Source organism: Balaenoptera musculus, chromosome 14 (assembly GCF_009873245.2).
Source record: "Balaenoptera musculus isolate JJ_BM4_2016_0621 chromosome 14, mBalMus1.pri.v3, whole genome shotgun sequence".
Taxonomy (NCBI): Eukaryota; Metazoa; Chordata; class Mammalia; order Artiodactyla; family Balaenopteridae; genus Balaenoptera; species Balaenoptera musculus.
This window is the reverse complement of record NC_045798.1, coordinates 70,086,291-70,113,422: the sequence shown is the minus strand read 5'-3', so window position 1 is coordinate 70,113,422 and position 27,132 is coordinate 70,086,291. Positions and strand designations below refer to the sequence as shown.

At 36.8% G+C, this 27,132-nt stretch overlaps 1 protein-coding gene across 1 annotated transcript in view; it reads left to right on the top strand.

The window, feature by feature from the left end:
* The window catches only part of MBD2 (methyl-CpG binding domain protein 2), a 71,200-nt gene that overhangs the window by 7,841 nt on the left and 36,227 nt on the right, over positions 1-27,132 (top strand). The window contains exons 2-3 of the mRNA XM_036823199.1: positions 7,447-7,606; positions 26,003-26,140. Of these exons, the coding sequence (XP_036679094.1) occupies positions 7,447-7,606; positions 26,003-26,140 (298 nt within the window). The remainder of the gene's footprint in view (positions 1-7,446; positions 7,607-26,002; positions 26,141-27,132) is intronic.

Genomic DNA, 27,132 nt, shown 5'->3' with positions numbered 1-27,132 from the left:
GCAAATGATAGTAAATATAATTTAAAATTAGATCTTAAAAATTGAACACTTAGCATTTGTCAGGAACAATTATTAGTGATTTACAAATGTGAGGAAGAAGAACATCATCCTCTTGATGATTTTTGACTACTGTATCTTGGTATTCTTTTCCTCTTCTTTTTTTTTTTATTTTTTGGCTGTGCTGGGTCTACGTTGCTGCACGCGGGCTTTCTCTAGTTGTGGCGAGCGGGGGCTACTCTTCGTTGTGGTGCGTGGGCTTCTCATTGCGATGCCTTCTTTTGTGGAGCACGGGCTCTAGGCGCGCAGGCTTCAGTAGTTGCAGCACGCAGGCTCAGTAGTTGTGGCTTGCAGGCTCTAGAGCGCAGGCTCAGTAGTTGTGACGCACGGGCTTAGTTGCTCCACCGCATGTGGGATCTTCCCGGACCAGGGCACGAACCCGTGTCCCTTGCCTTGGCAGGCAGATTCTTAACCACTGCGCCACCTGGGAAGCCCTCCTCTTCTTTTTATACTGAAAGAATCCATAGATTAAAGCAAAAATGAATGTCCTTAGAATTCTTTTTAACATGTATGCAGTGATGTATGCATCTCTTTAAAAAAGAAAGATCTTTCCTGGAGGCCCCTAGCAGAAGTGGGCAATATAATACAAAAGTGGACATATGAAATACACATTGCAACTTTTTATTGTTAGATGCTACAAGTCATAAATTTACCATGTCATATTGCCATAGCAGTTTCTAAATGCTTTCTCTCCATTTCTGTACTTATTTGAAGACCTTGTTTGAAGTAAGTCTGTGCGTAAACTATACTTGCATAGCACTGGTTTAGAATAAAAATAGGGACTTTAAGTCAGAAGATTGGGACTTGAATCTTGAATCTTGCTTTACTGTTTTAACTTGGACAGATTTTTAAACTTCTGTAAGCTTCCGATTTCTCAACTGTAAATCAGGGGTAGGAATCCTATTTCATGGAATTTTGTGAGATTAAATGAAAATACATGTAAGGCATTCGGCGTGTAGTAGATGGTCAATAGATCAGTAAAATCTTTGTTCCTTTCTCTTCACTTAATTACCCAGCATAAATAGAAGCATGTGCTTGTTAATTATGTGAGGATTTGCAATATTTTGTATTTTGAAATGTGTTTAGGGTAGAGCTTAGGTTATACAAGTTCATCAGAGGTTTAAAAAATATTCCATTTTTTCCCTGATTATAAAAATAACCCATGCTCAGTGTGGAAAATTGGGAAAATACAGAAGAGTATATAAAGAGAAATGATAATCCTTACATAGTTCTAAAGAGAATCACTGTTAATATTTTGACACATTGTCTTCCATTCTGTTTTCTGAATATAGTTGTCTGTGCACACACATATACACATACACACACCCCAACACGTGTGTGTGTACGTGTGTATGTTCTTTCATAGTTCTTTTCATACTGGAGGAATCCATAGATTAAAGCAAGGATGAATGAACTTAAAATTCTTTTTAACATGTGTGCACTGATGTATGCATTTCTTTAAAAAGGTCTTTTCCAGAGACCCCTAACCTCTTTTTAAGAAATATAGTTTGTTTTTTGGGTGTTCTTATCTATCTATATGTATATTTTTTTATTATGGGAAAGTTCAAACATATGTAAAAACAAAAGTAGTTAGAAAAGTGTAATGAATTCCTCATGTACTTGTCTACCAGTTTTAACAATTATCGACTCCTGGCCAGTCTCGTTTCATCAATATCCAGTCCCCTTCCCACCTCTCCCATTATATTTTGAAATAATTTCCAGACATGCTTAATTTCTGACATTTCCATAACAGTGTTCAGTCCCCAATTCAACCAAAATAACCAGTGTTTTTGCTTTTTCAGAAGGTGAGTGCTTGTGGCAGTGGGATGAGATTAGGTAGAATTCTATGTTCATTCATTTTTTATTTTTTAGTGGATCACCCTGACTTTTTAACCATATTCGTAACCATGATATAGAGATAATACAATTTGCTACCAATAGTATACTCTTTGCATATAATTTTTGTTAAATAAATGCTAGTTTATGGAATAAGGATGATTGGCACAGAATTTGAATTCTACTAAAGGTCTTTCATACCATTTAAAATTGTGTGGTGATTCCTTAAACATTTAAGTCGAGGAAGAAGGTGGAATGCTGTCATATCTTATCAGTAGCCAAATTGTAAATACATTTTTTTTTCTTGTTGATACTTTAAAAATAATTCTCCACCCCAGCCCCCACCCCAGCTGCTAAGGAAATTCTTTCATGCTCCAAGTTACTTGCCCAAACTCTTCATATTTTTAAAAAACTACTTTTCAGTTTTCATGGGGAAATAGCTTGCATACTTTAATGTTTATATTTTAAGCATCTTATTATAGAACATTTCAGACATATATACAAAAGTAGAATTATATAAAGAACTACCAAGTGTCCAGTTCAGCAGTTGATAGCCTTATTTCTTCCATACCCACATCTACTACCCTGACTCAGCCTTCATTATTTTGAAGCACATTTGACGTCCTATCATTTCATTCATAAATAATTATACTTCAGTATGCTATTTGTGAAGATAAGATTTGAACTTGTAGAAGTTTTACAGCCATACAGAACTCAGTATTTCAAACTAGACTGCAAGAGATGCCAACAGGCGGTTCATGATTATTTACGTAATTCATGATTATTTACGTAATTCCTGTTACTTTGTTCTGTTAAGGCTTTGTGGAAGAGGTATAAGATGGATTAGTGTTTCTGGGCTCTTGGGGATTGGGGGATGGAGACACGCATGCTGGACCAAGTAAAATACATGGTTTGCATAGGGCTGAAGAGGGAAATCATTCAGCCTATTGATTCAGAATAGACTTGAATAAATCAATATGGCAGGAGTCACTGGGTAAGAGGAGTGGAAAATAGGGTTGAAAGGTTAAGAGAAGACTAGATGACAGAGAATCACAAATGCAGGGCCAAAATGTTTGGCTTCCTTTTGCTAATGGGTTGAAGTCCGTTGAAGGCATTTAAACTGGAACTTTGGTAATAGTGGTGTTTGAGGAGGAGCAGTCTGGCTAGTTTAGGATGCAAAGAGGCTAGCAAATAGAAAATCAGCCTATTGTGGTGATTGAGACTTAAGGTGATAAAGACTTGATTTAGGCAGTGGCAATGGAAATGGAAAGAAAGGATGGATTCAAAGGTGATTATGAAGGAACTGGATTTTGTAATTGATTGGAGATGGGAGATATTAAGTAAGATAAGATAAGAGTAGATAAATTCTGCCTGGGACAAACTATAGAGGAGGGCTGAGGATGTTCATTTTAGGAAAGGCCTACATTTAAAGTTTGGGAGGAAAGGAGTTAAGGGGGACTGGGAGCTGACTTTTAGATGGATTTTCCTGTGTGTATGTCATGTAGTTTTGAAAAAATTGGTATATACTTAGTACAAAAAGATAATTTTAATTTCAGATTTTTAGTCTCAGCTAAAATTTGATTTCTGGAGACAATTGTTATTTAAAGTTAGAGAAATCTTTCTTTCAATACTTAACACTCTTGTAAGTAACAAGTAAACTTTAACACTTAGAGGGATAGAAAAAATAGAAAGTTGATGTTTCTTTATTCTCAAACTTTTCCAGTGCTGTAGCTTCTAGAATTTTTATTATTCCCCGCAAAGTACTTCCTGATGTTGTTGGAGAGCCATGCGTGTTAGAACTTGCTCTTGAGCCGTAGACCTAACCATCTGCCGTCCACGATGCTCCTTCCTGCTGATAGGCCAGTCCATCTTCTTCCACTCTGGTTGCCGCCACCCCCACAGTTCATCCTGTTAGAAACTGGTTTGAAGGTATCCTTGTGTTTGCTCAGACCTCTGGTCTCCTCATAATGGTTTGACTAGACATCATGATTATCCATTCTACCAAAGTAACATGAAAAAATACGTTTGCTCTACTACTCATTTTCAGAGTGCAGTTTCACATGCAAGCAGCAGTCTTCAGAGAGTTAATTTTCATGTCATAGACTGGCAGGGCATATTACAGTTGTCTAGCTCCAGTAATGCTGTTTACAGATGAGTTTATAGAGTGACATAATGGGAATACTACTAAGTTAAGGTGACCGTTATTTAAGTCTTTCTGGTATCTCAATAGAGTTTTTTTAGATTTGAAAGTCAGATGCCAAATAAAATTTATTTCTGTTTGATAATCTATAGTTAGAAACCTCTAAGGTAGAGTTAGGTTTAAAAAGTGCTTTAAATCAACTATACTTCAATTAAAAAGAAAAAAGTTGCTTTAAACAGCTTAATCAAAATGAAGGCAAGCAAAGACATAGTTCAAGTGATGAAATGTTCTAATATGAACCGGAAAAATGTAACTCATGCTTTTGATTTTCATTTAATAGTTACTTTTCTTCAGGGTATTTAGTGGGGAGGACAAGTTAAAGGTGAGATCACAGGTTGGCTCAGGATAGGCAGATCTAGGGGGCAGTTGGTAGGGAAATTTTTTGTGGTTGAAAGTGAAATATTAGTATTTCATTACCAGGATTAGAAGTAATCGCTTTGGGCAGAGAAAACTGAAAGTGACTAATATCCTTCACTAGTCTACTAGAGTTTAAAAAAAAATAATTTCCCTAAGTTACAATTTGATGCTTTTAGAATAAAAGCTTAGTCACATTAAGTCCTGGTATGTCTGAGACTGTTACCTAACAGCAGCCATCTTAGAGGGCAGACAGATGATAACTTAGTCACTTTAGTGACATACAGTCGTTTTGTTTATCTAGCACTGACTTCCTCGGCCACTTCCAGAGTCATTTTGCCGTTGTGCAATGGTCCCTACGGACAGAATTTCTGCTTAACCATTCCCATGGGCCTTGCCTTTCTAATATGCTTGCCTTCATCTCCTGCAGAGGAAGGTCCCTGGTCTTAAAATCCCCTGGGGCAGCCAGGTTGACTTTCCTTAAAGCACCAAGCACAAGCTATAGCAGTTATGGAGAAGAAAATGGCTTGTAGCACGTTCTGAAGGCAACAGTGTGTATGACCAGTACTTGTAGCTGTGCATTACAGATGCTTGTATCTGTATATCAAGTAGTTTATCAGAATCTTATTTACCAGTAACTGGAATATCTGATTATAAGGACTATATACCTATTTTAGCTTAATTAAAATTATTCGTAATTATATAAGTGATATAATAACAGGGTACTCTTTACCAATTTTTCATTAACTTGGGTTTTTTAGTAATACTTCATTTCTTATGTAGTATAAGATTAACCATGAAAATATTTTCCAATTCAGTTTTTAAATTCCAGACAGTGTAAGTTTTATATAAGCATAGACTTTTCTGTTCCATTGTGTCTGCAAATGAAAACCATGTTCTTAACTATTCAACTGAGAGGTTTTTTTTTTTGCTCTCAGAAGTTACTTTGTTCAGTACTAGCCTATATATGTTTTGTTTGAGGGTTTTAATAAGGGACATAGTAATCTTTGGTTGTTTACTAATCAAGGGAATGTTTAGAATTGTAATGAAGTAGAATTGAGGGATAGTAGAATTATTTCTAAGTGGGCTTGCAGAATCACAGACAACTTCATAGATGCAGTGACATTTTAGCTGGGCTTGGAGGATTTAATAGTTTTATGATAGACAGGATATTGCTTATGCTCATCCTTCCACCTGGAAAGACATGACTGGAAGTCAAAGGTACATGGCATGTTTTTGGTGACACTGAGTTTAGAACGTGAGGCGTGTTCAAGGCTGGTGGGAAAAAGTCAGGAAAAAAAAAAACCTGAACAGATGGAAGGTTTTTGATGTTCTATTAAGGAGGCAAAACTATTTTGTCAGCACTGGGGAGCCTCTGAACACTTAGAACTTGGGATTGGATGTGTGGGCTGAGGGATGGAGCACTGAACATTGTGTTTGGCCTTCTAGCTTGAAGATTAGTTGCTAAGTAGACAGTGATGCTACAATAGAGGGGCAACACAAGAAGATCAGGTTTGGGGGTGGAAGTTTGCAGTGAGCAGAAATGATTCAGGTTTTAAACAGTATTGAGGGTTGCGTGCTATTTTATTTTGTGATACTGAGCATATTTGGAAATCTGGATTAGAATGGGAGTTGAGGTTTGTTTATACATAATTCTATATTCTTTCCTCTGCTGTGTTCTGGTTGTTGTTTGCTTCTTTCTATTCTGTTATATTCTGGTCTTAACTGGCTGTTACCTTCATCTGTAGGCTGAATTCTATACCTTGAATTGTGTTTCAGGAATAGCTACGTCATGTGATTGTGGAAAAAGAATGTTGATACGATCTTCAGTTTTGTTGAAGTCTGTGGTGGCAGAATACCGTGGAGTTTGTGACAGACTGGGGTGTGTTGATTTGGACTTGACCCAGAGAGAAGTTTTGCTGTTCCAGGGAAATGTAAATTGCTTGGTTTTCCAGCCTTTTCTCTTTTGTCTTCCTGTTGAATTATTTTTCTTTTACTGTAGTCAGTTGGTGCAAGGTTAAGTTCTCAATATGACATGTTGGCTTCTTTGAGAAGTATTTGAGAATTCTCACAATTCTCTTCTGGTAACATATCCCACTGCAGTTTATTCTAGCACATTTGGTTCAGAAAATTTATTAGATGAGACTTTGGGGTATTCTTCATATAAAATTTTTCTTACATTTCAGTGCAATATGGGACAAATTTTTTTAGGAAACACTAGTTTAGTTTAGCCCTCTATATAATTCCAGCACTTCTGTCATTTTCCAGCTTCAACAGTTTTTCTTACAGGAAGTAAGTTATTCTTGATACCCTTCTCTCAGATAAGAGTTAGGCTAACAAGAGTCATGTCAGCATCATACAAACACATTTGCAAATGTTTGCTTTAGTTTTCTCCTTTCAGTAACATTAGGGAGCATTTAAATATTGTCAAAAATTCAACAATTTTTTTTTTCTGTTGTGAATGTTATGAGTTCAAATCGGTAGCACAAAGATTATATGGGTTCCAAGTGTTGTGTAAATGTGTTGTTAACAAGAGTTGTTGACTTCAGAACAATTTGTTTTGAAGTTCTTTGTGATTATTGTTGGCATTGTGTATATGTAATACAGAAAAAAAAATTCAAACATCAATTTGGAAAATGTGTAAGATTGAAGACGTTTGCAGTGTGCACATTGTGTTGTGCATGCTGTTTGGGTTGGGATTCTGTTAATGGTTGCTGGGTGAGTGCCCAGTGGGATAATCGGCATTCACATCTGTTATGTGCTCCAGGGGTGTACCTAGTGGAGTATTATATTAGGTGACACATTATCTCTTTTTACAGAAGATAAAAAGTTCTAATTAAGTTCCTCTAAAACTTCTAATATTTCTTTGAAAAAAAATATGTAAAATCGTGATGTGATAATAATTGGGAGCAGAAAAGAAGGCATGAAGAAAAGGTTTATGTAGTGATCTAGGGTAAATATTGTTGTCTTTTGTACAATTAATGTTATCTTTCTTCTAGTCCAAGTGGTAAGAAGTTCAGAAGCAAACCTCAGTTGGCAAGGTACCTGGGAAATACTGTTGACCTCAGCAGTTTTGACTTCAGAACTGGAAAGATGATGCCTAGTAAATTACAGAAGAACAAACAGAGACTGCGGAATGATCCTCTCAATCAAAATAAGGTTGGTTAATTTACTCATAGCAAATGAGTGCTATTCCAAAAGCTCTCCCAAAAGTATCTTACATTGTACTGTGTCACTGGAATTTTGGTTGTCTGAATGTCCCAGTTTTTTTTTCTCCTCCCCCTCCAAAGCATTTTGACTTATATATCTGATTAATTTTCTGGTAGTTGGCTTACAGAGAGATAGCCTAAGTAAAATTGTGCACAGTTGAAAACAACATTTCAGTATCTCTCTAGGCCAACATACATCACACTTTTGACCCATTGGGACTATTTACAAAAGATTTCTTTGTTGATATTAATTGTCTCCTTTATTCCCCCTCTTAAAATAGTTCCTGTTGCCCAGAAAGAGGCAAAATTTTATTGTGGCGCAAGTATCGTTACCTACCACATAGTTTATACTTACCTGTTAATTTTCAGGATTAGGATTTGAGAAAGAGCAGTTTTTATTTTGACTTTTTGATGATGTTGAGGATAGTGACCTTTAGGAATAATATTCTCATTCTAATACTGTAATTGGAGATTGTTCCACTAGCTCTTACTTTTACTGGGTTGCTTAGTTGATGGTTTATTGTACAGGAATTTAAATGAGTAGCATTTGAATTCTGATGCTAATTTAATTGTATTAAAGCACCCAGTGTCTTTACAGAGAAAGCTCCCCACCTCCCTGTGGCCCCGAAACAACTAATCTTAGATAACCTTTTTTTTTTTTTTTCCAGTTTTTTTCCCTCTAAATTTCAGAGAGACACATGTATGTGTGTTGCCACCACCGTTGTCTCACACTGACCATGAAAATGGTGGAGGGAAAAGGAAGGGCTTTTCTTTCTAGGTATTTGGCCGATGTAGCCCTGCGTGCCCCTTGGGAGTGCCGCGTTCACTTGAGGAACCGGGGTGGCGTATGGAGTGGGGCGGGCATGTTTTGATGTACTGGCTCTGCCACTTACCAGCTCAGGCAGTCATGGGCAACTTTATTAACCTCTGATGGCCTCAGATTTCTCATTTGTAAAATTAAGGTAATAAGATCTTTCCTTTAGTTGTTGTGAGGAGTAAACAGGAATTTATGTGAAATTACCTAGCAGGTTCCTTTCCTGTTCCCGTTGTAGCTTCCTAAGCAGCGAGCTACCTCAGTGAACAGTGTTGCCTGGTGGCCAGTGTAGGAAGCTTTTCTGACCCAAGCTCTCTTCCTCCTCACCTTTTACTTTTCCTGGAGAATATGGGGTCTCTGCTTCATATCCCTCTTTTTTTCAGAATTTACCTTAACAGTTGTCTTTTTTTTTTTTAACAATAGTTTGATTTCCAAAAAAATGGTGTGGGGTGAGAATGCACTGTTTCCTCACATACTGCGTTAGTTACCTGGCATGGTTTCCCAAGGGGCATCGGCAAGTACCACGTTCAGAGGCAGAGCGGGAAGGGAAGGCTGGAATTGCCTCCGTATCGCTTAACTATGGTGTTACTGTGGGTTGATGGTTCTGAAGGTGTTAAGGAGGATATGAGGTAGTGGTAGGAGTCGGGGGTGCTCAGTTTGGGACCTTGAGTATGTAGAGGCGAAGCTGGGTGATTTCAGCTTAAGAAAGTCTTTATTCTGGGCTTATTTTGCTGCTTAAATGTACGGAGGAAAATTACGATTTATTTTTCTGAAACTGCCTTTTTAAAACTCTGAACAGTGCTGGATGTCTTTTGAAGGGGCTTAAATATTTATGAAATGAATGGAATGCTTTCAAACTACTCTGTTGTTACCAGAATCACAGTTAAGCTGCGCTAAGTGTAATATGAAGATATACTTCCTGGTAGTTATGATTCACTAAAAACCTAAAACTAATTCGTCTCTTTAGTTTGTGTGCACCTTTCCGCGCTAGCTGCGCTGGACCGCTCGTCATCCTGCACCGTGGCATGTGCTTTCAAGATTCTGCTTGCTCATGTGCTGTTTCCTCTGCTTGGAATGTGCTTCCCCCTCCCCCTCCATCTGGTGAACTGCTCCTCATCCAAGGCCCAGCTCCATTGTCTCGTCTCTGTGAAGCCGCTCTGCATCCTCCAGGCAGAACCAGTCCTTCCTTCCATAATGCCTCCCTGGTGCTTGGCCGTTGTATTTGTGATTGTTTGTCGGCTTCAGCTAGACTGTGAGCTCCGTGAGGGCAGGGTCCATGTCTTTTGTTTTGTTTTGGTATATTTAGTCCAAAGCCTAGCATACGGTAGGTACCTAATAAATGTTTGCTGAATGTTTGTGTATTATTCACCTCATTCCAGAAGTTTATAGTGGTCATAAATGTTTACTGAATAAATTAATATACCATACATATTTTGGAAATGCCTTTTATTATCATTGTTTTCTGAAGCTCTCTGTCTGAATTTTGGGGGGCCTGATTTATTTTTGTATCTGATTTTATTTTAGTTGAATAGACAGAAGATGGAGTTTTTCCTTTTTTTTTTTTAAGTACGCTCTCTTTTGGAGTAACACCAACATTAAATATCTCTATTAAGCAGAAAACATGTTTGTGGGTAATTAATAATAACTATATTAGGTATTTTTTAATAATAATACAGTATAGAGAAAATTGAGAGATTTAAAGTGATAAACAGGAATCTGAGGTAGTGTTTTGCTATGTAGTTGTGAACCTGGCTGAAGTGCTTTATTAATTGTATTATTTCTTAGTATTTACTGGTTTGTTTTATTTTTTAGATTCCACATGTAAATGATAACATACAGTATTTGTCTTTCTCTGTCTGACTTATTTCACTTAGCATAATACCCTCCAGGTCCATCCATATTGTTGCAAATGGCAAAATTTCATTCTTTTTTTATGGCTGAGTAGTATTCAGGGGTGTGTGTGTGTGTGTGTGTGTATGTGTATCTGTCTATATGTATATCTTTATATATCACATCTTCTTTATCCATTCATCTGTTGATGGATGCTTAGGTTGCTTCCATATCTTGGCTATTGTAAATAATGCTGCTGTGAACATTGGGGTGCATGTATCTTTTCAAATTAGTGCTTTCTTTTTCTTCCACTGTATACCTAGGAGTGAAATTTTTTTAAAGACTCGTATCTTTAAAGAATTAGAAATGTAATGAACAAAATAAACTTTGAAACAGGCTAAATTGTAGTTTATATTGACTGATTATAAACTGTGATTTTAATGTATCTTTTATATCAAAGGGGAATTTACTGGGTGAATATCTTCAGGTATGTTTGGAAAAATATCTTTTGAAGATCTTTGCAAAATGGTTTTTAATTCTTTGGGGATTGGTGGGTACAATGGAGTGGAAATTATCTTTCGATTGATACTTACTAAGGTTTTTGCAGTACCTATTCCCGTTTGTCGCAAACTCAGTCTTAACCTTACCCTGAAAATCTGTTCCATTCTTGATTACATTGTACCTTATTGATTTTCTTGCCACTGCCGTGATTATTTCCAGCCACTACTTCCGTCTCTTCAGCTGATAAAGTAGAATTGAAATATCGAGTATGTTACTAAAGATATTCCATTAGGTTAATGGAAAAAGACTAGAGAAGGATTTGGAAGTTATCAAGCTAGAGCTGATATTTGACGTCATGAGCAGCTTTCTCAAAGCTTACTCAGAGGGAGAAGTTGTAGAGCAGCACTGTCAATAGCAGTTTCTGTGATGATGGAGATGTTTTAGCCACCAGCCACATGTGGCTGTTGAGTACTTGAAATGTGGCTGATGTGATTGAATAACTGAACTTTCAGTTTTATTTAAAGTTTAAGTAGCCACATGTGCCTAGTGGCTACCATATTGGACCGCACAGTTCTAGAGCTGTGCCTCTCAATACAACTTTTGCTTCGAAAGCTGAATATTGTCTAGGTATTTATGCAGGCTTTGCTTTTTCAAAGAGGAGATGTTTCAGTGTTTTAGAGATAGGACCCTCAACATTTTATGAAGGAAGTTAATTTCTTAAAAAGATACATTTCTTTAAAAATTAGAGAAAGACTGGATAAAGAAGAGTATGGTGTTTCTAGTGCAGGATATGTTTAAGGAACTTGAGTAGCTTGGTTTTCTTGCTAGAAATTTATTTTAATGTTTCAGATGTGTAAATATTAAACTGAATTCCTTTTGTTTCTAGCTCTTAACAACACTGAAACGTTTATGAATTAAATCTACAAAACTAATAAAATTCAAGTTCCCTAACATTAATGTGGCATATATTTTACAGCTTGCTCACAATATGAATATGGTATGGAACAAATTATATTTTAGCCTGACTTGTCAATTCTGCTAATACCTTGGAAAGACTCAGTTCTTTCATCACATTTCACAAATTTGATACATTTGGAAATAAAGAGCATTATGTTCTCTTGAAGGAATTAATTGTATAAGTCTGCCGTTATTTTGTCATGAATTACCTTGGTTTATGGTAGTATGCTATTGTGATTATAAACACAGCATTGGATTCTGTATGGTTGTGTCCTAAGTACTTAATCAAACCATCTAGCAGGTGTTTGCTTTAGTTATCTTCAACAAAATAATAACAAATTCTTGTAGAGAGCTCATATATCTTGGGAGCAATATTTGTGCAAGTTGAGAAACTTAAGTGAGCTGGTGGTAATGGTGGAAGTCAGATTGGGTATTGGATAGGTGAATATCGAGTAGGTGCGATTTGGGAAAAGGGGAGACTGGAAGTAGGGAGAGCAGTTTGAGTTGTTTTAGTCCAGAGAAATAATGATGGCTTGAATTAATGCTGTATTAGGAGGTATGAAAAGGTGTGAGACTCAGTCAAGAGAAATTAGTAGATATGAGTACCTGATGATTGTAGAGAGGGAATTGTTGATGCTAGCTACAATTCTGGCTTGAGTCACTTGGGGCAGGGGTCAGTAGGAAGTAGGACAAGAAGAGCAGATTTGGGGAGGGAGTTGGTGAGCAAGACTGAGTTAAAATACTTTTGTTTCTTGGAGGTCTGAAAAGAAATTGTGGACCGCCAGGGTTCCCCAGGTCACACTTTGAGAACTCCTGTCCTAGTGGTTTGCTAAAACATATTGAGATCGCCCAACATAGGGGCAAACAGAAAAGTATCTTGTCACACTGTAGGCAGTGAATAAATTAGTTGTGTGGGGAGTAAGAAGGAACTTCCAGAAAGGTAGTAGGAGAATGAAGAGAATGTGGTGTTATAAAAGCCTAGGAAAGATTTTTTTGTTGGATGCCGTGGAGAGATCAAGGAAGATAAAGACTCTGTAGTATTCATTGGATTTTCAAATTAGAAGTCACCTGGTGGCTTTGATATAACCAGCTTTGGAGAGATAGAAAGAGCAGAAGTCATATTTAGAATGCCAGAAAGTTTCTGGGAAATGAGAAATTAGAAGCAAAAATGTAGCCTGCTGTTTTAAAAGTTTAAAAAAAATTTATTTGATATTATTTGATTAGGATTTGCACACACGGTAGAAAGGATATTCAATGAGAAACATCTCTCTCCTCTTTCAGTCTCTTAAGCTCAGCCTCTTCCCTAGAGGAAACTGTTGTTAACCAGTTTTTTTTTTTTTTTGGTATGTCCTTTCAGAGCTTCTATGCATTTACAAACACGTACACGTATGTGCATTTCTACATCTCCCCATAAAATGGTTAGACTACTCTTGTGAAGCTTGAATGAGAGGTGGAGGAAAGAGGACAATATTCAGAAGAGAATGCACCATCAAGGAACATTATTATTATTGTTATTTTTCCTGTAAAAGTTGAAAGAGGCCAACTTGGCAGGAACCAGTAGAGTTAGGGAGGTGTCTAACCTGAGAGTCCACGTTTCAGGATGCTCTCCAGGAACCTTTGAAATGTGTGTAATACTTTATGTTATGAATTTTTTTTTTATGTTTTTTTTTTTATGAATTTTTAAAAATTAATTTATTTTTGACTGCGTCGGGTCTTTGTTGCTGCACGCGGGCTTTCTGTAGTTGCAGTGAGTGGTGACTACTCTTTGTTGCGGTGCACAGGCTTTTCACTGCGGTGGCTTCTCTTGTTGCGGAGCACGGGCTCTAGGCTTGCGGGCTTCAGTAGTTGTGGCTCACGGGCTCTAGAGCGCAGGCTCAGTAGTTGTGGTGCACGGGTTTAGTCGCTTCGTGGCATGTGGGACCTTCCCGGACCAGGGCTCGAACCCATGTCCCCTGCATTGGCAGGCAGATTCTTAACCACTGCGCCACCAGGGAAGCCCCTGTTATGAATTTTTTAAGGAGAAAGTCTATCTTCATCAACTTCTCAAAGGAGACTGTAGCCGAAAAAGTTAATAACTACTGTTTTACAGACAGGAAGAGGGAGCAAGGCTTTGGCGGAAGATGTTAAAGACCAGCTCATTTGCTGTAGCTCAAATTAAGCATTTGTTTAACTGATTAGGAATTTTTCAGTTACTGAAGTAGCACCTTAGAGGGGTGATTTATTTCTGTCCTAGGGACCCCATTGTCAATTAACCAGCACTAAAGGGCCCTGTGGTAGGATCAGTCTGATTACCAACTCCTGGTATTGTGGTAAGAAGTACCCCTTGGCTTCTCCCTTCCTAGAATCTTTCCATCCAGACTGAAAACAGAGACCTCATTCCTTACATCAACATTCCTGGCCTATCGGGAAAGTAAAATCTTTCCCAAAGATGCTGGTGCTTTTTTCATCGTGTTAAGCCCTTGCTGAACAGAGTGTCTTTTGGTCTCTCTCTGTTGGATATAGTTGGGAGTGGAAGGAGGAGAGAGTAGAACACAGCTGATGAATCCAGCATTTCTAGGCCTTGAAGTCCTTACAGGGGATTACTGGCATCTCACTTAAGTGTGGGCCACTCTTGAGTACAGATTTCTGTTAATTTGAAATGAAATTGACAAAAGCGGAAGTGAGGAGCGAGTAGCTGTTAACAATGGTACAATGAGGAATGGCGATGGCCTAGACATATGTGGTGATAGAAGTGAATAGATCCTAGTTCCGTTTTGAATATAGAATTGACAGAATTTACTAATGAATTGGTTGTGAAAGATGACAGAGAAGACTCAGAGTGTGAGCCCTTAGATTTTAGATAGATTGAGTGACTGGGTGGATTGGATTGCCATCTACTGAGATTGCCTTAGGAAAGAATTTATATGGGTGAATACAATAAATTCAACTTCAAACATGCAGAGTTTGAGATGCTTATTAAACATCCAAATGGAGATGTCGTGTCACGTGTGTATACTAATTGAGAGGTCTGAGCTGGAAAGTCATTAGCACGTAAGTAGTATTCCAAGTAATGGGACTGGAGTTTATAGATAGGTAGATAGATAGAAGGATCCAGAACAAAGCTCTGAGAAAGTCTGGTAATTAAATTTGGGTTAGAGTGGAAGGAATCAGCAAAGTGGATTGTGAAAGAATGGCTAGTAAGGTAGTAGAGACATAGAAGAGGAGAAAGTTTCAAAAAAGAGAGTGGTCTGTTACATTGTTGCTGAAAGTTTGAATGGAGGAAGACAGAAATTTCCATTGAGTTTGGCAGCCTGAAGGTTATTAATAACCTTGATAGATAGCAGTAGTTTCAGTGGGAAGTGAAGCTAGATTGGATTATCGGGCTGAAAGTGAATGAGAGTTAAAATTGTCAGCATGGACAATTCTTTCAATAAATTTTCTTGGCTAGGAAGGAGAATCACTAGATAGTAGATGAAAGGGATGCTGACTTGGGTAATCTCCCATTTTAAAGATTGTGGAAAGGATAAGAATGGGGTCTGTAGCACAAGTGGAAAAACCACAGAGGTCAAGAAAGTTAAGCATACTTGCAGTGTAATAACAATGATGATGGACCATGGAATCTATACTGGGTAGGGAGGAATGTGAAAGAGGTTATGGAAGAGTAAGAAATATGGTCAGTCAATGGATGGGAAATATTGATGGGTTCAGAGAATGCAGAGGGCAGTCCTCAGTGAGTTACAAGGATAGGAAGTAGAAATTGGAGAGTTGGATGCTTGATTGAGATATTGGAGATGGTGTAGTTACTAGTGTTGACAAGCCTGTGCCTATAATGTTAGGTGGGTGAGGTTGGGTAGACAGATAGGTCAAAGGACTCAGGATGTTGGGTGGATTATCCACATGGGTACTGAGGCCTTTAAGAATGAGGACAAGAGTTGGGATGGAGAGGAAAACATGGAACAGAAACTAAAGTCTTTAGTGAATAAGGAGAAAGCAGGGAGAAGGGGTAGACAATAGTATAGTCAGATCCTATGAGCTTCAGAGGAGCTCCTGTTTTTGGAGGAGGAAAAATAGATGATTTGAGAAAAATGGGGAGAAAGGAGGAAATTACCACTTCCTGGCCCCTTAGATATGTAGTTGTAAGAGAGAGAGAAAGAAAAAACTCTTTCTCTTTAAATTTGAAAGAACTTTAGGGAAGATAGGACCTTTGAGGGACAGCCAAGTTTCAGTAAGCCCAGCAACTTGAGAGACTGTTGAAAGAAAATATTGAGGGTATAGGAGAGACTGCGATCAGTCACTCGAGTGTACAGTACAAGGACTGGGGGGTGGGATGGGTAAGGTGGGGGGTTGGTTTTCAAACGTCAGATGGTTAAATCAGTGTAATTGTTCAGGACTGGAATTTTTAAGATATGAAATGCAATAAGATAGAAAATAGTGTCCATCCCATTTAGCAAGGATAAGTATTTTAGGTGACTTTTGTGATACACACCCTTGTGTATACTAAGTCATGATGTAAAGTATATATTTCTACTCTTAGTTGAAGTCAAAAAAGTTTGAGAGCCACTGAACTATGGCGTGGATGTACAGAATATTTTGGAGATGAGTACTGGGTGATGACCTATGATCTGGGGGACTTGGCCGTTTGGTTATTATGAAGATAGAATGTGGGGTGTGATGGGATTAATTTTGATAATTGCTAGAGCAGAGTATACAAACATTTGAAATATTATTGTCCTGACTTTTTAGAAAGGAGGTATGTGTACCTCTGCCAGATAGCTATTACAAATGAACTCAGAAGAACTTTCTTAGGCAGGTAGGACCTGTCTGGAACTCTGAGCCCCAAAAGAACTGGCTTTATTCCTGCCTTAGTTCTCAGCCTCCTACATGAGTGATCTGCTACAGGACTACTCAGCAGAGTATGGGCTCCTTAAACACCTTTGCTTACCTCCCTAAGAGAGAATAGTTTTACAGTTTGGGGCAGGCTGAATTCTCACTAAACTTTTTAGGATTCAAGTTGATTAGCTCTGCTTATCTCCAAGTTAATATTCTTCTTCTTTTTTTTTTTTTTTGGCTGTGTTGGGTCTTTGTTGCTGCACGAGGGCTTTGTCTAGTTGCAGAGAGTGGGCTTCTCATTGTGGTGGCTTCTCTGGCTGCGGAGCACAGGCTCTAGGCGTGCGGGCCTCAGTAGTTGCAGCATGCAGGCTCAGTGGTTGTGGCTCATGGGCTCTAGAGCGCAGGCCCAGTAGTTGTGGCGCACAGGCTTAGTTGCTCCGCGACATGTGGGATCTTCCCGGACCAGGGATCGAACCCGTGCCCCCTGCATTTGCAGGCGGATTCTTAACCACTGCGCCACCAGGTTAGTCCTATTATTCTTATCAATTATACTTAAACCAACTTTGAGTTGGTGTAACAACCAAGCGATCACCTGTCTCATCTCTATAACTTACCTGTTGACATCCTATTGACCTTACACTTTGGCCCAAGGTTTTAATCTCCATACCAGTGTCCTTTGTCTAGACCACTGCTAAGTTTTAGGTTATTTTACTATACAGATGAAAAGTTGTTATGGCCAGTAAGTTGTAGTGAGATGATACAAGTTTTCAGATCCATAATGAAGAACATTTTTCCTAAACCGTGGCTCTCTAGGAGCAATATGGCATGCTTTCTGCCAATGTACATAGTTTGTTTTGTTGTCTTAATCTCATGTTGGCAGTCTGCTGAGTTATACATTTTTTTTACTCTTTATTTCCCATTATTTCATGGTATAACATCACTATAATTGACAGTGACTTTGCCAAAAACACCATCTGAGGATTTATTTTCCCATGGGATGTTTGTGTAGGACTGGCTGTGTATCTATAAGCATAACTTCATGTTAAATACTAAGAAATGGAACAAGTCTGGGGATTATTTTACATTGGTAATCTTGAGGTATATAATACAGATGACTATGCTTAATAATTTTGACATGGATATTATAGACCATGTTGAGTTAATAATTTCCACTTCCGTAGCATGGGTACGTTTCAGGCTGACAATGAGAGTATTCAAGAGTAAGGGCTGCATAACACAAGACCTTACATGTAACAGACATTTTATGCATCATTTATTCCACAGAAAAATTTTTAGCACATTCTGTGTGCTCAGACATTATTCCAGATTCTGGAAATATAGTAGAGGAAGGTTATATGTTTGTGGAGCTTATTATTCTAGTGGTATGACAAACTAATACACAATTTAAGTATTAAACGCTACACAGTAAATTAAGAATGGTTGAGATCGACTAGGTGGCTATTGTAGGCTGAGTGATCAGGAAAGCTTTTTGGAGGGCGTGATTTCTGGCCAAGATCTGAATGAGAAGGAGTCAGCTCTATAAAAACCGGAGGGCAGAGTGTTCCAACCAGAGGGAGTAACCAGTGCAGAATCCTTAAGGCCGGATACATTTAGCATATGAGGGCAGAAAGTAGGCCAGCATGGTGGGAGGTTAGTGAGTGGGAGAGGGGTACTTGGTGAGGTCAAGGAAGAAGACAAACCTAATGACAGGACTTGGGAAGCCACCATAAGGAGTGGTATGGAACGCTTATTTGTGGACTTTGTGTAGGGAGCGATATGCTCTCTGGCTGCTGTGTGGAGAATGTACTGTAGAGGTGCAGAAGTGGGAGCTGGGGGCCAGTTACAGCAAGAGGCTATTTACCCAGGCTTGGATGATGATGTCTTGGACAGTGGTCGTTTAATGAATAAAGAAAGAGTAAGTTGTAGCAAGAGACACTAGAACTACAGTTGACCTTTGAACAACACATTTGAACTGCATGCATCCACTTATATGCAGATTACTTTCCATAGTAAATACTGCAGTACCACACGATCAGCAGTTGGTTGAATCCATGGATGCAGGAACAGGGATCCAGAGGGCTGACTATAAGTTAGATGCTGATTTTCATTTGTGTGGAGGGTTGACGCCTAAACTCCCACCTCGCTCAAAGGTCAACTGTATTTAGTATTCCAGAGAACTTCTGATTTTCTCATATGCAGAAATATCCTTAATAAATAAATAAAGGATATTTATTTATCTTTAGCTGATGAATGAAGATAATGAACAAGTTATTAACAACTAACAGCACTGGTCCATTTTTTGGCTAATTTGAGATAGGTATTTAGGTATGGATTGTATAAAGATTGCTAGGAAGCAAAAAGTGAACAGAAGAACTTTAGCCATGTTAGCAGATAGACTTGCTGATGAGAGTATACTCTTCAGTATGAGAGCAGGTTTAGCATGTTATAAGTTAGTACTTCAAAGGTAACAAGGTACAATAGACCCTTTGGGAGGGTCTGGCTTGGCCTTTGTGCTAATAATGAAGGTAGATATGGGGACATAGGTGCCCATGGTATGGTTTTGTCAAGATTTATTTTGGATGCCTGGTTTTCTGTCAACAATTGAGTGAATTTCACCAAGTTTTATAGGTCTTGAAGAGTTACCTGACTTTGTAGACTCTAGGTCAACAAGAGAATGAAGCCCTACAGAAAACGATTTGGGTGACTGTTTCCATAATTCTAGGGATGTGTACTCAGCTAGTGCCAACACAGATGTAAAGGAGATAAAGAATTCCATGCAGTTGATGCCTTAGTTTGAGTAGAGCTGTTCTGGTCGAAACTCATTAATCTTTTGCCATCTGTCCTTTTATGACCCCATATTAACTAAATCTCCAAGAAGTTATTTTTTCAAACAAAACTCTTCAAAACTTGATTTCAATGATGAATTTCAAACCTCCACTTCTTCAGTTAACTACAAGTATATGTCCTTTTTTAATGAGCTCAAAGTACAGTATACCCATTTCATTATTTTTTTTAATATTCCATTGATCTCCTTAAAAAGGTAATATCTTTTTCCTCATTTAGGATATTACATGAAGTGGATTTTCAGTACAAAATCGTAGATACCAGATACATTTTTCTTTACTTTTTGCAGAAACCTATGAAGCTTGCACAACCTTCTGAATCTACTAAAACCCACTGAGTTGTATACTTTAAAATGGTGAATTTTATGGTGTGTGAATTATATAAAAAACTGAAGGATTGTAAAGCACCTTGCATTGTTGGCTTTTGATTTTTGTGGAAACGCATTAGCTGTTGGCTACTGTGCATATTCTGGAGAAAATCCGAAATTAAGCTTTGAGGATAATCTTGTTTCGACCTGAAGATACCACTCAGGCTCCTCTTTGTGTGAAGCAGCAGATCGCTTTCCTTATGGGAAAGCTTAATAGGTCAAGTTTCTAAATTTTAGTAGCATGTTCAATAACATGTTAGTGCTGATAATAAAAATAGCTCCTATTTCTTCAGAATTTATGTGCCAACATGACTATAAACTCTACACCATTTTGTTAATTGTCGTCTTATCCCTACCCTGAGAATGTAAGCTCTGAGGATTTTGGTGTTTTGTGAGTGATACTATACCCAGCGTACGGTCAGTACCTGGCAGATAGTAGGCACTCAGTGTTTGTTCAGTGACTGAATGAAAGCTGCATGAGCTTTCATTATCATACATGAATTATCTTGTTTGATCTTTATAAGAATCTTATGAATAGTTATTGTATTTACCCTCATTTACAGATGAGGAAAGTGACCTTAGAAAAATAAAGTCTTTGCTTCTCAAATTGGGGCATGACTATCTCTTGGGGATATGCAGAGCCACAAAATTAAAATGATACTTAAATGATTAATTTTCTTTTTTTTCCTTTTGTTTTTGTTGTTTTTTTAAATTGAAGTATAGTTGCTGTACAATATTATATAAGTTACAGGTGTATAATATATGATTCACAGTTTTTGAAGGTTACTCCATTTATAGCCATTATAAAATATTGGCTATATTCGCCATGTTGTACAGTATATCCTTGTAGCTTATTTTATACCTAATAGTTTGTACCTCTTAGTCCCCTACCCCTATATTGCCCCTCCCCCCTTCCTTCTCCCCATTGGTAACCACTAGTTTGTTCTCTGTATCTGTGAGTCTGCTTCTTTCTTGTTATATTCACTAGTTTGTTGTATTTTTTAGATTCCACATACAAGTGATATCATACAGTATTTGTCTTTCTCTGTCTGACTTATTTCACATAGCATAATGCCCTCCAAGTCCATCCATGTTGCTGCAAATGGCAAAATTTCATTCTTTTATGGCTGAGTAGTATTCCATTGGAGGTGTCCAGTTTTGTTGAAGCATTTTGGGTAGGAGAGCAACATTTTTACATTAAAACAAACATGGCTAATTTCTAAAATAAAATGCAAAATTTGCATGCATTTTAAAGATAAAATGAATCCCCTAGGCGCTTGTTATACAATATGTACAGTTCTGAACTATCATACTGTTTCAAAGCTAGGCTGAGAAAAGTGGTATTTAGAATATATAGTTTAAGTTCCTGCTGTTCAAACTATGTTATGTGGAGGCTTAATATGGTATACACAGCATGGGTGGTTTTAAAGGAATTATTTCTGTATCCTTAGGTTCTGAGAATGTACCTGAGATAGAGGTACAGGTTCTTTTTTCCCCAGTTCCCCTTCCATAGTCAACTCTCTCCCATTTTATAGAAGAGTAATACTCTTCTCGCTTGTGTGCAATTTTACCGTGGTATAAAACGTTTGACCTCCAATAAAGGGACAGTTTGAAATATTGGTGTTGATACTGAGAAAATGAATGACTTGGCAATTGTCAAGTCTTTCTACTAGTACAGTTCTTTGCCCGCAATAAAATTTACAGAGGACTTAATGTAGATGTCAATTATTGAAATTTTTGATGGTTCGCTATGTGATATTTTGACATATAACTCAAAAGAAGTCCAAAAAATTCACAGACTAAAACTATTTATTCATTTATGCGAACAAGGTTTCTTAGTGTTATATCTATCAAAAAATGAAGAATAGGAATAGAATCGATATTAAATCTTATTCTAGCAATTAGGACTACTCATCTAAGGCTATGGACTTAATTTTTAAATAAAAAATTATTTTCATGTATAGTTTTATCTCTTATGTTTAATAATTATTTATTAAAATGTATAATTTACTGTTTTTGGTCAGTTATATACTAATAATTGTAATAAACCAGAAAAAAATTTTTTTTTTATCACTAAGAACTTTAAGGTCACAGAAAGTTAAAAAAATAACTTTATGATGTATAAATGATTAATTAAAGGTTTTCAAGTTTAAAATAAGAAATAATTCTGGGAATGGAATTGTTAGTTCAAAGGGAAAAAGGAGTATAATAAATGTATTACTATTGAAGATTTTGTTTATGTATACATGGCTGATGGTGGGTATATTTAGATCCTGTTAGATACATTTTAACATGATGTAACAGTTTATTATTAAAGTGTCAGTATTTAAAATACCTTAGTAAGCTCATCCTCCCCAACTCTTTTTTTTTAAATTTTATTTATTTTTTATACAGCAGGTTCTTATTAGTCATCTATTTTATACATATTAGTGTATACATGTCAATACCAATCTCCCAATTCATCCCCCACCCCTGCTCCCCAACTCTTTACATTAAAATGTGAAATACTTCAAAATGTAGGTGGGGTATATATATTTGAAAAAAATTTTTAGGGGTAGGAATGAAACAGTATTTGAAAACGACCGGTTTATGAAACATGCTCTGCATCACCTCTTTAGTTATCCTCTTTTCTAGCCTTAATCACGTTAGATCACTGAAAGTTTACACAATAATCCGACCACACTGGTTTAGTCCTTTTCAGAATCATCTTCACTGAGTTGTCCTTTAAATATGTTCTTGGCTTTAATGGAAGGTCATTGGAAAAAGAAAAAGCATTTGAAATCTGCTAAATATTTGTTGTGATGTTAAGTGTCTTTAATTTTTTTTCTAGGTTTAATACCAGGACAGCTTTTGTTTTCCTCCTTAATTGGTATGCTTCCTCCCTTCTGAGTGTGGTATCTATGTAATTTAATATTTCTTTTTTCATCCACACCCCTAGAAAGTTCACATCCACATTTGATGCTCAGCTCTAGTATCAATCACTGTTAACCTTTTCAAAAGGAAATTTGTTTTCTCCTTGATTTTTAAAAATTAATTTTAAAATTAATTTTTATTGCATATTTGTCCTTTGTGAGTTTTAAGAGCCATCTCAGATATTTATTGGAAAGAGATGAAGTAAAAGTTTAAAAACTTTTTTAAAAGATTTATTTTTGTATTCATCCCAGGAGGATAGAATAAACCCTTAACAGTTATTTGAGTTATTTGAATACTTCCAGCTTAATATACACATTATTATAAAATACATTAAATTTTGATTTGAGCGCTAGCCTGTGTACTGAGAAGATTTATCAAAGGTTGGAAACTTTATTAGAATGTGGGTGTTTGTCAGTTTAGTTTTCTAATATAAGGAACTTCTATTTTACTTTTTCTTGTATTGAAAGGGAAAATTTCAGATACATGAATAGCTTTAACTTGTCCCATAAAAAAAGTGTTTGCTTTATAACTCCTAAGTTCATGGCAGATTGGTAGTTATTTAGAAAAACTCACACAACAACTGGGCGTGAATTAACAGTGACTCTTTGACAGTCCTCAGGGGAGAATGGTAATAAAATTTACTGTTTTTGTGGCAGTTTCTGGGAAAACCAGTTCGTCCAGCTTCTCAGATTATTCTACACGATACTGCTGTAGAATACAAAAGTAATTAGTAAAAAATTCTTTCTGTCTTCAGAGCTTTCAGGCCAGTTTAAAAAAGAAAAAATAATAAAAACCAAAATAAGATCAACAGAAGAGCAAGGCAGCACACTCTTGAATAATCTCATTCCATGCCACTGGGAAATGAATTGTCTCATTGTCAGACAATGGAAGTTAATGGTGTATTTTGAATACTTTTAGCCAGTAAATAAATTTTTATTAATTGCACCACGAACATAAGTTAATGAAAAAAATATCAATCTAACTATTGTAGCACAGGTTGTTTTACATGTTCCGTGCTTCCTTCCAATCTGTGTGGATTCAGGATTTTATAGTTTTGAATAGTTTAGACTAGTCTGTGCTTCCTCCAGTCATTCTTTGTAACAATGAGAATCTTACAGGCTCGACTGTGTTTGCTCATACAAATAGTTGTTATATACTTCTTTGTCTGCTGATGCCATCTTTGTTCTAATACCAGCAGAGTTTAGTGTTCTTTATTCAAGAACAAAAACATTAAAAACCAAACAAGATATTGTTTAGTGGAAGATACTAATTATAACTAATTAGTGACAGGATAAGTTCTTCATAAGCATTTATGTGTTAAGCTTCTTTAGGATTGAATATTGACTATGTGATAGGTTGGATGGCTTCACTTAGGGACTCAGAATGCTCTAGATGTCATAAATCAGAGGGATCCAAACCTGTGCATCACAGAATTACCAGGAGAGCTTTAAAAAATACACATTTCTGGGCCTCACACTTTTCAGAGATGGCATCCTAAATGGTTATCTTGCAGCCTGTTGGTCAAGTTTCCACACCTCTAAGTTTTTTGGAAAACCATAAAGATAAAGTGAAATGCCTGAGGAATAATATTAGAGTTATGAAAGATGAATATGTCTCTTAAAGGTAAGCACATACATGGGGAGAAAATTGAGTGCAAGAAATGACAAGCATGCCCAGTAGGTACAGAAGATCAGTGTGTGTGTGTGTGTGTGTGTGTGTGTGTGTGTGTGTTTGGGGCTGGGGGTAGAGACATTTAATAGTGAGTCCAAATAATACTGTAAGTGTAATAATGATCAGATTAATTTACCTTTCTAGTCATCCTGATATTCTTTAAGCAGAGATCACAAACTCAGTACCTGTAGGGCTCAGACAGCTTTGCAAATGTGAATTGAAGACTTTTGCAAAAGAACAAACCTTGACACCTCTAGTGGCAGCCATTACTAATCGATAATGGCCTGCTTTGGCCACATCAGTCCAGTATTTCTAGATCTTTGAGTTTTTAAGAGAAGCTAGAATTCTGCATTTGTTGTGAATTTTATTTGTAGATGTTGGCTTAATTTACTAAAGAAACTAAAAACTGAACAAAACACATCTATGGGTTAGACCTGGTCTCCCCGCCACCAACTTGCAGTCTGTGTTGTAGAGCAGTAGTTGTCCAAGTGTGGTCCCTGGACCAGCATCAGCATCAGCTGGACCTTAATAGAGATGCAGTTTCCCAGGTCCTACCTCAGACCTCCTGAGTCAGAATTTCTGGGAGCGAGGCCCAATAATCTGTGTTTTACTCAGCCCCTCTGGGTGACTCTGATGCATGCTCAAGGTTGAGAACTGCTGTTTTGGAGTCTCGAAGTTGATATTTTTATTTGGAGATAGTTATAAAGATAAAAGTTCATTGAATATCCTGTAGATGATTTATCAAGTATACTTCTATACTAAAATTATCTGAGGTATATTGCTTTCAGGTATATTTGACCCTTTATGGTTTTTGCCAGAATCAGAATACACAGTGATTAAATCACATTTTGTTCTTTTTCTTCCTCTTTTTCCTCGCCTCTGCCCCCACCTGATGTTAGAGTATTTCAAATGAGCTCAATAGCAATTCTGTGCCACATTTGCTTTTCATTAGAACATATCTTAATTTTTTTACTGGTGGATTAAAAGTATATAAGTATGTTGCTTGCCCTTCTGAAACTTCAATTTTAAGTTTACTTTTAAAAAGCATTAAATGTGCTATAAAATATTAAAGATAAAGAATATTTCCTTATTTTATTACATTTTTCTAAATTGAGCTCTGTTTGTGGAATTACAACTTTCATTTCTAATTATCTTTTTTTTTAATATAAAAGGGAAGGTTAACCTTTGTGGTTTTATGTAAGCCTGGCCCCCTGACAGCTCATGAGGTTATTTATATTTTAATGGCCAAGTACGCTATTAGTTTCCTCCATTCTCAGAATGTAGAAATGACTGCTTTCCGATTATTGTCCTGAAAACCCTCCTTCCTTTTGTGTAACCTAACCTTAAACATATTTGTTCACCTAAAAGTTCCTAGTATCTTGCTAATCAAATTTATTATGTATTTTAATATAGAGAATTTTCTTACATTTAAAAGAATACAGAAAGCTTTTTATTATGGGAAAACCTTGCATAAGTCTTACATAATAAAGTGATTAAAGTGTACTTCAGAGTATTTAAAATGCTGAGATTGAGAAGTTTGGAATAATCCAAGTTAAAGTAATACATATTGAATTAATAAAAATTCATCTAATTGTATTTATATATAATATTTATTAATTAAAACACACTTGTATCCACAGGGTAAACCAGACTTGAATACAACATTGCCAATTAGACAAACAGCATCAATTTTCAAACAACCGGTAACCAAAGTCACAAATCATCCTAGTAATAAAGTGAAATCAGATCCACAACGAATGAATGAACAGCCACGTCAGGTAAGGATCTAATTGGTTCTCCAATCTTATTTTTCAGAAAATTCTGGTATCTTTACCAGATATAGTTCAAGTAAACTCTGGTTAAAATGGAATATATCTGGAAAGAAAATTGTTTTATATCCTAGGCTATTACATGAATGCTGGAGAATAACTCTGATAAGATAACATTTAGGTAAAATGTTTTAAGAAAAAAATTAAGTTAATTAAAAAAATCAAATTAATTTTATGGACTCCACTTTTATGCTTTTGTGTGGTAGTGTACATCAGACTTGGTTCTGCTCTTCTTAGTTTTTTAAAGATTATCTTTCCAGGCATAATATTTCCTAAGGGGATGAAGCATGCAGTTTGTGTTGCTTAGTTTAAAAATATTTTCTATTATTTGGAAATGACTTTTTGTTCTGATTTCTTATTACATGAAAGCAGTCCCTCCCCTTTGGAAAAACAGCAGTAAATAAACTTTGTCAATATGGTATATTGTCCTGTGACTTCCATTTTTGTATAAATTGCATTTATTTTTCTCTTTCTTTATTGTTTCAAGCTGTATTCCACCAGAATCTTTTCTTAGAAAAAAAGTATTATCTGAAAGGCCTCCCTGCTGCTTAATAATGCCACTTAGCCAGGGGAGGGAGACTTGACAAAACGCTTAAACTTTCCAAGTGGTCTCGCTCACTCACTCCCTAATTGCGGTCAAAAAGTTTAGGTACCTTGTGAAATTTTAGTAGCAATTGGGGTGAGGGAGCGGAGGGAGAAACCTCGGTGCATTTTTTCTCTCCTTTCTCTGCCTCCTCCCACTTAAGGATTAGACACACTGATTTACCTACGACCAGTATCTTTTGCTCTCGTATTCCCCTTTTAGATGTCTCACTCCACCTTTTCATTTGAATTTGGTTTTTCGCTAGTCCCTCAAGTGTCTCATCTCCAGACTTCAAAAAGGATTGGGCCAAAACTTTCAGACAGTTGCTCTAGAAGAAACTACATAAAGAAATTCAGTT